This window comes from Rhipicephalus sanguineus, chromosome 2 (assembly GCF_013339695.2).
Source record: "Rhipicephalus sanguineus isolate Rsan-2018 chromosome 2, BIME_Rsan_1.4, whole genome shotgun sequence".
Lineage (NCBI taxonomy): Eukaryota > Metazoa > Arthropoda > Arachnida > Ixodida > Ixodidae > Rhipicephalus > Rhipicephalus sanguineus.
In genome coordinates, this window is record NC_051177.1 from 33,264,974 (window position 1) to 33,281,292 (window position 16,319).

At 45.7% G+C, this 16,319-nt stretch overlaps 1 protein-coding gene across 1 annotated transcript in view; it reads left to right on the plus strand.

Moving 5' to 3' along the window:
* Positions 1-10,970, plus strand: part of LOC119382680 (uncharacterized) — a 46,566-nt gene extending 35,596 nt beyond the window's left edge. Inside the window, exons 6-8 of the mRNA XM_037650482.2 lie at positions 4,374-4,554; positions 6,739-6,922; positions 10,004-10,970. Of these exons, the coding sequence (XP_037506410.1) occupies positions 4,374-4,554; positions 6,739-6,922; positions 10,004-10,134 (496 nt within the window). The 3' untranslated portion in view covers positions 10,135-10,970. The remainder of the gene's footprint in view (positions 1-4,373; positions 4,555-6,738; positions 6,923-10,003) is intronic.
* Positions 10,971-16,319: the final 5,349 nt, after the last annotated feature.

Consider the following 16,319-nt stretch of genomic DNA (forward strand, 5'->3'; position numbering starts at 1 on the left):
CCTTTTAGCCAAAGCCGAACCAATATCTTCGATATACCCGTCTACGGTCCTTAAATGATATTTAACTTATGGGAATTTCCTGTTGTCTCCCCCCCCCCTCACTTTTTTATTTTTTGTAATAATGAAGAGTGGGGCTCATTTGATGACGTCCACCACCGTCTGTACGTTTTTTTTAAGGTTCATCTCTAATTACCTCCGATATATTCGGTGTTATTCGTTCGTAGTGGTAGGCGCACTGCACGCGGCGTCCTCTATAGAAGCTATTTTTGGCGGGCCTCTTCCTATGATTGTGTGGCAGCGCAGCGCTAATAATTCTGGAATTTTGGGCGATCGCATACCTTCATTGTTGGCGTGGTGTCACAACAAGAACTGTTTGCTGATAACGCTTATCGTAGGTCATCCTAAACACGCCTTATCATCGACGCGATCGTTTTGTGTCTCGCACGTCCTTGCTTCGACACAGCCTGAGCAAACAAAGTGGAGTGTTATCAACGCTTAGTGACAGTGATGTGCAGTGCGCAGAATGCCACGCGCTGTCAGATCATATTGCAACAAGCTCAGGCAAACGAACTATATTGTATATATTGAACACAAAAAAACTTAGCAACTGAATAAGATAAATTTCGCAAAATGAACCATAGGATTATGCATTAACCAGCGATTATTGGAGCATGAGAGATCGCTAACCGGAGGCTCACGTTCTAATCTATCTTTACATTGTCGAGATTGTAAGTGCACGCTGAAATTCGATGAATGTGCAGTGTTGTGCCGGCATAGAAATGAAGAAACGCGCCTGATGATTGAAGCATGGCATATCGAGAATAGCGGTAGAGCATGCGTGAGCCAACCGTCGATTAACTTGCATAAAGATGATATCAAATGCCTTAACAGTTATCTTCCACGTAGACCCCCACGCGTGCCGGATTGCATGGGCACGCGCAGATAAGTTTTCGTGCCTTCTTTCTTTTCCGCCGTTGTGCGTCTCTTCAGTTGTTAGTCGGCGTTTGTGGTGCCCTGATTTCTTTCTTGTGTCCGTGTTTGCACGCCCTGTTTTTTAGGATGAATACTTACCAACTAGCTCAGCTCTCTGTTATTCTGAACTATAGGAATTCGATATGTACCAAACTCGCCTATATGTACACCCTACGTCATAAAACAGACAACCGGGGGCGCGGCATAATTTTTCGGCTTATGCGAATTTCCGATTATGTTTTGTTTGCTTTCTTTGTTTTGCGTGCAGCCGCCCCCACAATTTCCTCCTGCACCCCCCCCCCTCTCCCATTAAAGAGATCCTGGTGCCGCCACTGCCTCTCCTTGTATGTCCATTACAATCTCTCTCGTTCTCAAATTACGAAACACGACACGTAGGCAATGGTTATCTCCACGATTGTAACAAATGAATACAGGTTACAACACTATAGATAAATCAATTCATACAGCCATGCTTAAGGTTTCTCATCTACAGCCTTCACGAAAAGAAAACGTGGATTGTTATATTGCCAGGAAACGTTTCGTGCCCGTCTTATGACGCGGATGCCGATATTTACGCTGCGTCAATGGCACGAAGCGACACGTGGAAATAAGCTTCGCGCGCCACAGCGCCAAAGTTAGCGCCAAGTCCTCTGGTGTTTCACACAACGTCGATTAGACTCGCCAGTAGCATGCGCGCGCAGCGGAACAGGTTCATTCGCCTACTTTCCTCGTGCTCAGTCAAAATTTCCCGAACGCGGAAATATATTAGACGCCGCCATGTTGCTCGGTTTCGCTCGACAGCGCCACGAGCCTTGCCTGCGTGCTTCTCGGGAAGGTCGTGAGCGCGCATGGCGGTCGACTTTGTGCATTAGCGTATATATACCCTGCGTTTATCCCGTATGCATGTATGAATGAGGGCCAAGGACACCGCACGTGGTGCGATCGTTTCACGACAGCACTTTGCAAATCCACGGTCTTGTTTCCTCTTCCCGGGTGTGTTATTAATTAGTGTTCAATACGCCCGCGTAAAAGAGGCACGCTTTGTCGTATAGATTGAACGGAAAAGGCCTTCGAAACCGAGAGACAACGCCTCAGCTTGAAGTATTCATGGGCGTGGCAATCGCGCCTTCCACTCGTCCGTTTTCTCCTTGCGTCGCACGCCGCCCTGATGCAACGCTATACTTGATACAAGCTTAGCAAAAGTATCCGCAAAAACACATGGGTCACAGAAAGAGTGTTGTCTCTTTCGAGGAAGTGTCAGCACGTTTTCTGTGTTCCGCGTGTTTTTACGGTCACTTTTCCTAATCCTGAATCGCCAATCGGCCTGCACACGCCCGTAGCCAGGAATTTTTTTCGGAGGGGGTGGGGGGTGGGGTGCACTTCCTGAAAACCTTCACTTTTCGAGAAAAACTCCTATTTTCACTATTTATTTTTGGTAAAAACAACTACTTCATCAAAATTTCGGGAAGGGGGGGTAGCCCCCCCCCCCCTGGCTACGGGCCTGGGCCTGCACCACACTCTTCTAAGTTCGATACAAACGTCTCAAACACCCCACTTAGCAAACGGAAACTAAGCTCACAGAGCGCTTTTAGGAGCAGCCGCGACTACAACAAAAAATAAATTAAAAATTCAAAAGAATAACAAAGATCCTCTTCGATTAGCGTAAGCAACTTGACAAGAGCACATTGTCACCTCAGACTCGTCAATTCTGACCAGCAAATATTTATAGGATTTAGCAAACTAATTTAGGAACTGAGATTGAATGCACACATAAGATTAACGATTGTTCCAGAGCTCCGTCTGTGAGATACACTGGACAAACGGCGTGCGCACATGCGGTACTTACAATAAACTCAAAGGGATACCTTTAAGTTCCATTTACGGGAATCAGTGCATACTCTTCACTCCAAGCAGTTGCTCCAAGAATTGCTTGGAGAGGAGTGAAATGGGGGCGACAAGGAGGGCAACTTCAATGCGGAATAACGAGCTCTTGGACAAAAGATTTTCCATCGCGTCCATTTTCTCGTGTAAATACTGGGTGCTCTTACGAATACCCTAAGCACAATATTTTAATACAGCAAGGGGTCTTCAAATAAAAAGGCGGTGTTTTTGACATGCATGGTTCCATACGACACGTGTATATGAAAGTTGTAAGGTATAAGAATCTGGGTGCAAAACATCGATTATATGTCAAAGTTCATAGCTGCTCACCGGTAAAATGTGTGCTACCACAAACTAGGTGCTGTTTGAGCATACGTTGCGTAGATGCTCTGACGTTATGTGCGAGCATGTATGTGTGTGTTCTCGTTTATATGTAGTTCGTTCATCCATGTATGTCTACATTGTCTGATGATGTCACTGAGGTGAACCACACGAAATAATAAGCGATTAATAATGAGTACCGTGTCCATTACGTCGTCTCTCTTAATCCGAGTCACTTAGGATAAACCAACCGACACTACCGTTTTAATATTTTTTTTTATTCGAGCTTACGTATTTTGTAATAATTTCGACTTGATATGAAAATTCCAACGGCACGCATAAACCATATAGGAGCAAACCTATTGTTGGGTAATTGTAGTTGACTAGCTTTTGTAATCATACTAACAAGGTCGTAACTGCAAGTTTACTAACTTGGCAGTTACTACTTGCAGTTACTTCAGAGTTAGTAAACGCCACTACCCCTTTTTTTTAAAGGTGTCAATATGCCCTTTTGAATTCGCCGTGCTCTAAAACGTGATTACCACATCTCCAGTCGTGAATCTTCGCAGATAATGTGCTTTTTTAACACCGGTATGTCTAATTTGCGAAACAGAGCAAGTGGAATGACATTCCATGGCACGTAATAGGTATCTGTGTGATTGAATTATTGCAGACGACTCTACAGGAGGTGTAACTGAAGCAGAGCGACTCCAAATGAAAAATAAATATGCGACGCCGAGTTTGTGGTCTTTTGTTTAAGCATGGGGCAATTGGCTCATAATGTTTTTGATGCGCCGAAACGGCGGAACGCGTCTTCATGTTGCAGATAGTTCAGCCAGCCCACTAATTATTACTTAACTGTTGACTCACACCTATATCACTTGTTAGAAATGAAATAAAATTTCATGTTTTTTTCACGGATGTACGTATCGTCCGCGGGCGGAAATAAAGCTGAGAAAGTTGCTCTGATTTTGCAACTTCCTTTGGACTGTTTGTGCATTGTACGGCCCGGATTTATTTAACGTTGTCTTCTTTCCACGGAAGTATATTCAAGTGAGTGGCGGTGGCGGTCGCTTTATTGCACCCGAAAGAGGGGACCAGTACACGAAGACATGTTTGTGCGACTCTGCCACCACTTGCTGAGTGTGTCCCAGACCTTTTAATTTTGCCGTCTCTTGTGCTTTCACACCTGTTTGCAGGCAGCTGAGTCCATACTGGATGATGAAGAGCTTCGACCATTGGTTCCGGGTCCCTTGGCTTCAGGATTTTATGTGCTGGCTTGCAGTGTACATCGTGCGGCTGCTGGGCAAGCCCAACAACAATCAGATGAAGGGCACCATTCTGTCCATGATCACTGTTAGGAATTCCAAATACGATGAGGTACGGAGCTTCAGTTTAGACCATAAGAATTAAACTAATGCTACCGCAATGCGACTTAGGTAATAACTCGATCTTACCTGAATCCAGGAGTAGTCAATCACGATCGAGTTAGTCATGTAGAGAAGTCTTCGAAGCACGTGTGCGCCGTGCGAGCGATACGGAGTGCTTAGTGATGTTATGTTTGATAGGTCCATGTTGTCATGCTTTTTGTTGTTGTTGTTGACGATGACGTAAAAACAAAGAATGAAGGCTGCGCCAGAGGTGGACGCTATCCCGAAATCATGCTGTCGTGTCTCAAATTAAAAAAAAAAAACAAAACAAAAAAACGTTCAAAACCACTATACGCACACGAAGTCAAGTGCAAAACCTGCCTCGCCTTTTTTTCGTGTAAAGCGATGGCTTTTGCTGCACATATGTTGCCATGCCTACACCTTAACCCTAAATCAAAAGTATGCGGGCAAAATAGACCGGAACGTGCCACTGTGGAAGCTACGCGAGAAGTTCGGTCACCAAACGCATCCCCCTGCGTGTTCAAATGGTTCAGGCACTCATAGCTCCGTGGGTTCGACACTTTGCGTATAATATTGCTTTTTTTTTTTTTCTACTGTGAGTTGAAAATTGTTCCATACGTAAACATTGCACAGTGCTTTTAGAAAGCGTCATTCCAGAGTTGTAAGATTACATGGGAGACTATGCAAGTCTACTTGATCAGCCATGCATATGTTTCGCTGCTTGTCAATGGCGTATGCTCGCGATAACGAGATGCGCGCCTGCCGTTGGAGTTCACGTCAGTTCACGTGACCAAGCGCGCGCCACGCGAGGGGGAGGGGTTTTGGCGAGCGCCCGCGCGCTCCTCTTCCACCTCAAGCTCGCAGCTGAGCGCATACGCGCAACAGCGCCTAGACGTCGCGACCCGCGTTCCCTTTGGGAGGTAATCGGCGGCGCGTACTAAGTCGCTTCATGTGAGTGGTCTTACCGCGCAACGTGTGTTGGAGCAAGATGGCAAGTTGGGCCAGTTGGTTAACGTTCATGTTTGAAAATTTGGTTGAAGCGCACCGAAAGACACAGACTAGAAGAAGCAGACAGGGCAGCGCTCACCCCGTCTGCTTCTTTCTAGTCTGTGTTTTTCGGTGCGCTTCAATCAAATTTTCAAACATAAACGTGTGTTGGAGCGTAGGTCGCGTAATTTTAAGTTTCGGAGAGAGACAGCGCGAAACGCTCGCGCCCTCAGAGTGACATTCATCAATACAACAGCGATTCTGACAATGCCTTCGCGATGTCCGAGTGACAGGCCCGTAGCCAGGGGGGGGGGGTGCCCTAGCCCTGATTCAGGGGGTTGTTTTACCGGAAATAAATAATGAAAATAGCCGTTTTTCTAAAATAGTCAAGGCCATCACCAAGTGCCCCCCCCCCCCCCCCCCCCGTAAAAAACATTCCTGGCTACGGGCCTGCCGAGTGATATGTGCTCCATGTATGCCTCGCAGTGTTTGTTAATTTGGTGACAGCTAGGGTACCTTTTCTGCAATTTACACGACCTATAAAAATACGAACCTCTCTTGAGTTTCTTGTTTAATCATGTTCTAACGCAAGGGCGTAGCCAGGGGGGGGGGGGTCATATGGTCGAACCCCCCCCCCCCCCTCCTAAAAACATTTCTGGCTATATACGCCCCTGTTCTATCGATGTTAGTGCTTCAATTACTTTTCGGGCGAAACAGGTTCAATAACAACGCGTATGGAGCGTAAGATAATCTTGAATTGTAGAACATTATTATATACACGCATGTTACGCAAGAATTGGAATAAGGTGGAATAAGGTGGAATAAGGTGAAATAAGGAAGAGATGGAATCTTGAAGAGACGAAAAATCTTTGGAACACGAGTTGTCACTGGTGCCCTTGGAACACTGAGTGTTTCTGGAGCCTCTTGGAACACGGGGTGTCGACGCCTCTCCAGCCACACTCCTTGTTCCAAGGCTTCTTCATCTACGCAAAAATTGACACTTGTGATCAAAAGTAGAGCTCTATCTATTATGCCGTGCATATCTACCTTGTGTCTCACGAGTGCTTTTTGTGCCAATCAAGCAAGGACAGGATTTGGAGCTATTTGCTTGCACGAGAGCATGAAGTGCCACATTCAGTCTATTGCAGGACCATTGGTGACTCAAGTGAATCACTGAACTTTGCAGGCAGGGCCCATGGTATGCCAGCTGAAACGTCGTGGAGTGCCAATGCTGATGTTCTATGGTGAACGGGACAAGCTGATCGATGCAGCGGTGAGCGAGGAGATGGCCGCCATGATGGGTGTGCAGCTAGATTCCGTGCACGTCTACAATGGCAGAGATGACAAAACCGCAGTCTTATTACAGTCCGGTAAGCATGCACTTTGATATGTCAAAGTTGTTGTCTTGGTGAACATCAGCTTCTTTGTATACTTGTAGGTGGAGTGGCAACAAAAGAACCAAAATCTGGGCTAGCGGGTATCATGAGGACTGAATGCAAAATGCAAACAAATGAAATGAGGCATGAACAAAGACAAGCGATGGTGTTCATCTTTTCTTCTTTCATCTGATCATCTGTTGGCACTATGTCCTCAATATGAGTGGAATGGCAAACTTAACATGTTAAGCTTGTAATTTCTGAATCCGTGATTTTCCACTTCAGCTGCTGCTCACTGTTGCATGCTAAGTATGTCAGTGCAACGTGTAGTACCTCACACTCAAAACAAGCTGCTGAGCTAGTATAACTGCTACACGATATCTGAAGACGAGGGAGTCAAAGAGAAGTGCTTAGCAGGGCCGGCAATACCCAAACTGGCTAGACAAAATACATGTTTAGGTGAAGTTGCTCTAGGGAAAACAGGAGTTGAGTGGACATGCTTGATGTTGGCACAGGTGAACAGCCAACTCAGTGATGAAGTTCTGTACAGACAAAAAGAAAAGTGCTTGATTCCCTGCGGAGCACTAGGGTAGGAGCCTGTGCGTTTTTTGTACGAACAAAGTTTTTTTACTACTACAACTCTTGACAAGAAAAATATGTCCTCACTGATTTTTGAAATGCATGCTGCCTGTCCCGTCTTTAAGGAAAAAAAAAAAATTCCAGGACACCAATGCCTACACCAATGTTAGGATTTCGGGGTGCAGTTGCCGTATATTACCGATTATAAATCGACTCCGATAATAAGTCGACCGCCCAACTTGCAACCCCTTCTAGGGGAAAAAAAGTTGACTCCGAACACAGCCTCATGCTGCGCCCATAGCTCACCAATAAGTTTTTCAGACGAGGGAGCGATGCAAAGAAACATTTATTTGCCCGTGAAACATTGCTTACGACTCATCGTCGCTTGAGAGAAGGACGTAGTCACGGTCATTGCCATCGTGTGAGCCACTGCTGCTGCTCGCCGTCGGAACGGGTGCCGGTGGTACTGAGATGCCGCGCGTGAAAAACGCCGCGCGGACCATGTCAGTTGGCAGTCCATACCAGGCATCGTTGACCCATTGCGCCACTTCACTCAAAGAAGCGCGCTTCAGCTTCCCTGTCGGTGTCTTCGCATTTTCTTGTTGGAGCCATTCATTGTAGAACGCGCACATGCAGTCTTTGAATGGCCTATTGAGCGCCACGTCGAGTGGCTGGAGAATAAGTGTCAGTCCGCCCGGAATGATGACCAGCTCACATCCAGAGTCCGCTACCGCTTTTTTTCACTCGATCTGTGATGTGGCCGCGGAAGGAGTCCAGGATGAGCATGCTGCGGGGAGCGGCGAAAGGAACGGCGTGTAGCAGCGCACTCGAAGATCTTGGTCCTTTGTTTTCTCCATTCCCTCACGCACTTTTCTGACACATCGAACTTGCGCCCTGCTTCAACGTTGCCTTCCGACTCTGCGTAGAGGATCGCTTGCCTCTTGAAAGCAGCGTTGTACCACGACCTGTTTTTTTATACAGCGGCCGTGGCTGTACTGTTGCCGGCGTAGCGATGGCATCCTTGCGTCCGTTGGGCAGCGTCGCAAATCGCGCACATCACTGCTCGCAAACCAAGCGAAATGCAGAAATGGCGAACAGTCGTGCGTGCAAAAAGACGCGAACATAACGAGAAGACGCTTGTGGGCGCATGCATAGATGGGCGCATATGACTGGTCATGTGGTTTAGTCAGAGAACACCCATACACTGTTTAGCGGTTTAGTTCCCCGCGAAGTGTTGCCAGCCCACACGGCGCTGCCAGCTTTTCTGTGGAACGCCGATGGTTTGTCAGCGAATCGTTTCTATTGTATGAAAACAAAACTGCAGGGCGCATCGCAAGATAAATTTCTCTTTATTCCTAGAGCATCGTTCGCCCTCAATCAAAGGTTTCAAATACTGCTTTCGAGACCGTGTTTCCCAAGCAGTTCGCATTAATGCCGCGCGGCGGTGACTTTTAAACGCGCTCCGTAGTTTCGCCTCGCGTGGTTTCGCTATTGTTTCGCGATCGTTGTGGTAGTTGTGGCAGATTGCAAAAATGTCCGGCTCCGGAAGCGGCGCGCGCGCGTTGGGAGATAGCAGTTGCCGCGACTCCGCTGCCTCTGCCGCTGATGTTATCGATGCGTCGAATAGCGGGAAATCCGAGGACGACGACCTTTCGTCGGACCCCACAGATAAGTCGACCTTACGATTGCGCGTATAGGTCGACTCCGATTATAGGTCGACCCCCGAACTATGGAAGCTCATTTTATGAAAAAAAAAAAAAAACGTTGACTTATAATCGGCAATATACGGTAATAAGATGAAAGGTTAATAATAATATCTGGGGTTTCACGTCCCAAAACCACGATATGATTACGAGGGACGTCGTTGTGGAGGGCTCTGGAAATTTCGACCACCTGGAGTTCTTTAACGTGCACCTAAATCTAAGTACACGGGCGTCAAACTTTTTCACCTCCGTCGAAAATGCAGCCACCGTGGCCGGGATTCGAGCCCGCGACCTTCGGCTCAGCAGTAGAGCACCATAACCACTAGACCACCATGGCGGGGCAGGATGAAATATTGTGCTTCATTTTCTCACCTAGTAACACAAATCTTACCGCAAGCTTAGCAAACATTTTGCTGAAGTAGGTGATTTTACCAAAAATAAATAATGCAAATAGGTGTTTTTCTCAAATAGTCAAGGTTTTCAGCAAGTGCCCCCCCCCACTCCCCGAAAAAAATTCCTGGCTACGGGTCTGATATATATATAAAATACTTTATCCATCTCAACTGACGTAGTGTTTAATTCCCTTAAAAGTGCCTACATAAATTTATGAGAATGCTGGAGTGCGAGAATAACGCTCAGGTTTTGTTTCAAACTAAGACTACTTCGTGAAGTGCTTTAAAAGTTCATCAGACTGTAGTTGAAAACATACATTGTCAGTGGAGATTACTGAGGGTCATTTATTTTTTTTGTGTGTTGAATGTTCCACCTATCTCATGTTCGTTTCTATTTTCAGGCAAACCTGATGGAAACTGTGAAGTTGTTTGCTTCAAGCAAGGAACGCACTATGCATTTAAGAAGTACCCAAACATTTTTAACGATTTTATACTTCAGTTCTGGAAGAGGAACGAACACACTCGCACTTAATTTTGTGTACAGATTATTACGGCATCCCCCCCCCCTTTTTTTTTGTTATAGTGCAGTTTTAGGAGTTTTGTCAGGCATTACTGCGGACGTTTTTGTGAAAATGCCTATTTTTTGTGCAATTGTTTTTAAAGACAATTTATTTGTACAAATGTATAAGTTAGTTTGGTTTGAGTGATCCAATCGCAGGGGCCACCCCAGCCATGCACTTGCTCCCTATTAAAATGCCATGTCTGTATTCCTCACCAGCTCCACGAAATATGGCAGTCAGGAATTTTTAGCATGTGGTTGTTGCCACAATTTATGAAATGTTGTGCCTATGGTAGCTCAAATGTCTTTCAAGCATTTTGCTTACAGTTGGGAACAGTCAAGAAATTTGCACCAAAGTAAAAAAGACAGAAAAAAAAACAGTCTTGATTAACGCCAGTCTCACTTAACACTGATGACAGATGCTGCATGGCAGCCCAAATATTCACGATGTTGAAATCTCTCGCGATGCTGCATTTGTTCTGCAGTCATGTTGTATATTGGCAGAGCAGAAAGACTCTGCAGGCATCGCTCGTATGCAGGTGTGTGCAACGAACATGACCAACACCATTTTTTTTTTTTTTTTGCAGACAGCATGCAGAAATGCTAAGAGTGCGCGGTTAGAAATGGAAGGACCAATATTCACCGCTGCTCTTACTAGGTCATTCGCTTATTGAATGCCACCTGAAGTGGTAACATGTCCGCGTTGACAGTGGATGCTATGTAAGATAAACACTAAAAGCTAGCACCTGTTGTAAGCCAATGCGTGTATATTGTTATTGACCAATACAAATAAATGAATTTGTTTTACTGTGCTGTCATGGTTTCTTGATGCAGACAAAGAATGTGTGCGGTTAAAAACTTCAAGGACACACAGACATGCCCACTTGGCCTCACGTGGACCAACTAAATTAATAAAGAGGCTCTACACAGTTTCCCACCAAAGTTCTGGACTGAAGGGAAGAGAGCTGGGTACTTTAATGACGGATCGAAGCATGTATCTACAGAGCTTAGTCCAGGGCAGGCGACCGCGCGTCTCCACTGAAATTTAAAAGGCTGCCTTTGCCTGTGGATTAGCAACATCTGCATGCATACGTACTTCCATCTCTTGTGCACAAATGCACACATACAAGCAGCCCATGTGGGCTGTGGTCTCCCCCCACTTCCTTGTACAAGTTAGCCCTAGATTCAGTGATGAGTCATGTGACCTCTGTAACAAGATGGATTTTTGGGTAGTTGGTGCATAGCTGTTGACTAAAAGGTGGTGTTTCTGTGCACTTTCTTTTTTCAACTTCCACTTTGCACCACTATCATAGACAAGCATAACCCCTTATTACATACTGTGGAAGAGGTTTCTGGGAACAACAAAGACAGGACGGGATATAGGGACATAGGGCAGAAATGCCTGCGAGAGCCGGAAGCATGGCATTTTAGTCAGCATAGCAATGTGTGGCAATAGAACATGGATTTACCCACACTTTGCCTTCTGGTTTCAAACAGCATGGTAGCTTTGAATATGGATTACATTGAAAATAGTGTAATCTAAATGCAATAATTTGTATTTATCGCCCATGCAAGGCATGTAGCTTTGCAAAATGACCGTAATGAAAAATGCTGCTGAGATTTTTTTTTTATTTTCGAAAGTCTGCCCTTTGGCATAATAATTATTGATTCAGAAATACACATACAAAATTGCGTCGTGTATGAAGTCCAGTAATGAGTGGTGGTGAGGTCCACTAATCCAGCGATCAAGGTCGGGTGGTCGGCTAGGCCTGAGGCCTGTTGCACGTAGGTGACGACGACGGCTTAATTGTACACCCGTGCAATTTGCACCGACAAGCACATGTACAGGCTTATTGCATTCATGCACTTTTGTAAAAAGATGCTGTGCTTGGAAAAAATAAGCCACTAAACTGTATTAACCCATTGAGTGTAAGTGAGTGAAACAACTTCGGTCCACAATAAAATCGAGTAAACTCAATGTCACCTGGCTAGCCCCACTCGGTGACCATCAGGTTAAACCTGACGGCCCTCTCGCGGGCTCTGTGGACGGCCAGGATTTCACCCAAGAGGAAATGAAGAGCCTTTGAGGGTCGAATTTTTTCGCGAAATCCAGTCCAAAAATTTGCACCGACAGGCACATGTACAGGCTTATTGCATTCATGCACTTTTGTGAAAAGATGTTGTGCTTGGAAAAAATAAGCCACTAAACTGTATTACCCTTTGAATTTTATTGGTGAAATAAATTCTTCAGACGATTCCATTTAGGAAAAAAATGTCTAAAATTTTCTTTCGTGACCGCAAAGTGACAAAAAAATAATTTTTGTTGTTACATACACATGGTTTATTCGTAGTAATAAAAGCAAAATCCTAGAAAAAGTAAGTTTTTTATAAATAAAAATTATGCATTGCATTAACAAACATAAATATATACAAAAATAAGCGCACCAGAGTACTTTTCAGGTTAAAAATGTTCCTGCTCTAACACTAAAAACTCTTCAGCGTGTGATAGTCATTGAAGCATGGCTCGCCGCGCACGCTTGATCGTCATCGGAGTCTGAACTCGTCAAAAAATCCTCGTCTGACAAACTGAAATCCAATGAATCAGATTCTGATTCGGCACTTGGGGCATAGTCCGCATCGGAAGAATCGCTGCTCGACTCTCCGGCAGCAGAACAAGCGCCGCGCGCTGCCACAGCGTAAGCGAACTGCGTCAGTGAGCGCACGGAAGAAAACTCTATGGTTGTGCGCCCGTCCGGAAAGCAAAACGAGTGAAAAAGCTACAGTAATCCTTCGTCTTATCGCCAACAAGACGTACGGTATTTACTCGAATCTAAGCTGATGTTTTTTTTTTTTTTCGAAAAAACGATGCGCGAAAATGGAGGGGGGGGGGGGTAGGGGTTCGGCTTAAGATTCGAATACAATGAATAGGTTTTTTTTTTTCTTTTCTTGCCTTGCAAATTTCGGGGATCGGCTTAGAATCGGGGCCGGCCTAGATACGAGTAAATTCTTTTTCCGAGACCCCAAAACGGGAAGCGCGCAATTACGGCGGCGTCGTTTGTTTAATTTAGCGCCGCACGGAAACAGATGTAATCGCGCCCCGGGGAGCAATAAACGAGAGAGTAACAAGCGGTCACCCTTTGAGAGATTAGAAACCAAACAGCTATCAGCTTTGCGGGCGCAAGAAGCGAAAACCACCTGAAGGACGAAACCGAAACCAGCCGGACCACGTACGCGCGTTCTGATGCGCAACTGAAAGCCGCAGCGCCGCTTTGGAAAGAAAAAAGAAAGAAAGAAAATTGGGGGACCTTAAAAAAACTAGCCCAAGCCGCCAGCCTTCTAAAGGACCCTTAAAGGCCCACTCCGGCGATTTTTTGAGGTCGATGGATCTCAATGAAATTCGCTGGGTACGTTCCTTTGAACGTTACCGTCATTTATGCCAAATTACAGGCTTGAGACATGCGAAGATTGTTTACAAATGAATTTTAAAGATTGTCTGCAAACGCCCTCCTGGCTTCCCACAATTATTGGCAACATTGCGTCTGTGACGTCAGTATTGGTAAGGCGGCGGAAGTGACGCAGCTGAGGGCACCGTCAACTTCGGCGCTTCGGCCACTACAGCGAGCGTCTGCTGTGCACAAGGCGACAGACAGCGTTGGTTTGGCCGGTGCTTTGCTGGTCGTCCTGGCTGTCACAGTTTTCATACTCCGCGCCGGCGTGACCGGCATGCCTTGCACGACTTCCGGTTCGTTCGTAACAACGTCTACGTCATACGTAGACAGCACACTCGGTTGGGTTTCGGTTTCGGTGTTGCGCATTTTTGCTTATTTAAAATTATTCTCCAATTTGCCGATTATTTCTGCTATCGGGCCCGTAACAGGAGCGTCTCAGGAACATAAAAGCATCATTACTTTGACATGGCCAAAAAATCGCTGGAGTTGGCTTAAGCTTCGCCTCTTAAGAGTTGAACGCGATAGCGAAATCCGGCCCCTAGTGCGCACTTCAACCACTAAGTGCATACTTATTAATGTGTATTGTTACACATATACACGCACACAGACACACACACGCGCGCGCGCGCGATGTGTCTACAGTAATGGTACAGGTTTTCGATCTAAAGCACTTCCTTGTGAGAGCGTGTCGCATGGCCTCCGAGATATACGCCGCGCGCCCGCCATTTCGGAGGCCATAAAGAGTTGAGACATATTTCTCACAATGCCTCACAGATGGCCGCACATTGGCTGCGCTATGCCGGCTTTTTTCGAAGCATGGCGTTTATGTAGTGTTTTTTTCCGAAACAGCTGCAAGTAACATCGTGGCTTTGTGGTAGGATATCTTGCCACGCAAACGGCCCGGGTTCGATCCTCAATGGGACCAAAGATTTTTATTGTTTATTTTATTTGCATCTTTATCGATTTTTCGCTCACGGACGATTTTTCGCTCACAAGCGTCGGCAGCGACGCCGACGCTTGTGAGCGAGAGACATCGGCGCACGGAGATGCATCCGCGCATTAAAAAAATTCCACGTATTCCTGAGGCGTGGCAGCACATTCCAAGCAAGAGAAATGATCGAAGAAGGCGCGCGTTTGAAACCAACCACTCCGCGGGCGCACTCGGTCACTCGGTGGCTCGGTTGCGCAAGCGATAGCCGGCGCGCCGTTTTGCGAAGCATAAAAAAAGCAACACCGGAGAGACATCAGCGCATGAACATGCAAAGCAAGAGAAATGATCGAAAAAGGGCGCGCACTTTAAACTAGCTGCACCGCGAACGCGCTCCGATGGGCAAGCGATAGCCGGCGCGCTGTTTTGGGAAGAAAAAAAAAAAAAAAAAAAAAAAACATCGGAGACATCGGCGCATGAAAAAAAAATTCCACGTATTCCCGAAGTGTGGCAGCACAGGCCAAGCAAGAGAAATGATCGAAAAAGACGCGCGTTTTAAAAATAAACGCTATGCCGTACATGTAGGACGAAAACCCTTTGGTACCAGGAAGCTTCTGCCGTATATGTACGGCGAAAACCCCTAAAGGGGTAATGAAAAAGCATAGATATGAGCATAATTGGAGAATTCCATGAACTGGTACCCATTGTGATAGTGAAGTGCCAGAGTTCCCTTTAGCAATTCTTTTTTTGTGGGAACCTACTACATTCATAAATGCAAACTCACCAATGATGAATACTGTAAAACTAGTTTTAACGGGTACTTCGAAATAAGCTGAGCACTGATATAGAATGAATGTTTCTTAAGTGAGATAATTGCAAAGGCATGGGAGGGCTTTGGCATGCCATGGAAAAAAAAAAAAAAGATGTCGGTGAAATTTCATATCCTGTTTATAGTTTGCAAGTAGTAGGTCGGCTTTTTGCAGAAGAAATCTTTATGCTTTACAGCATGCAATTCTTTCCCCATGCTGATGTTAGAATGACACAATGCTGCCTCCACCAATTCTCTCGTGCAGTTTGTTTACCTCATTTTCAGTTTTCCTGAAGGTGAAGTCTTGTCATGGCAATGAGAAAGATGGTGTCTTTGAGTGCCATGATTAGGTTTCACTTCCTCAATTGTAAATTTTGATACAAACCAATGAAAGCTGCTCCTTGGACACATTGTGATGGCATTGGCCGAAGAGACAAGCTACTGTGTAGCGACTCATTTGAGTCTAATCTCGGTAGGCATGCTAAGAGCACTTGTTCTAAAGGACATGCTGACTTCGCTTAGATAACCAGCAAGCAAGGCCAGCACACGTGGCTATACTCTGGCATCTTTTGTGGCTATGCAGCTAGAAGCTACAGAACTAGAGTGGGTGTGTGATAGCACCTCTCAAAATGGCTGCAAGCTTAAACTGCTGCTTTTGACACATAGGTGAAGCAATATATGTACTTGAACATTCTGCGATGTGTCTTTGCAAGACAAGTTGACTTGGTGCTTCAAGGAGAGATTGCACAGTGCACGTACAGTTGCGAGAAAAAGTTGGGAGACCAATTGGTGCCGCCAAGAATCTTCTTTTTCGCAGTCTGAGAATGTTACTCGAAACAGATTGGTCCAGCCTAAATGCGCACATTCGACCAATGCAATGCATTCAAGCAATTCTTTGCTGGGAAGCTGTGCCAGAATAAATTAGCATTTTTTGGGGGTGCTATCAACCCCAAACTTTCAGCTTCGATTGCAC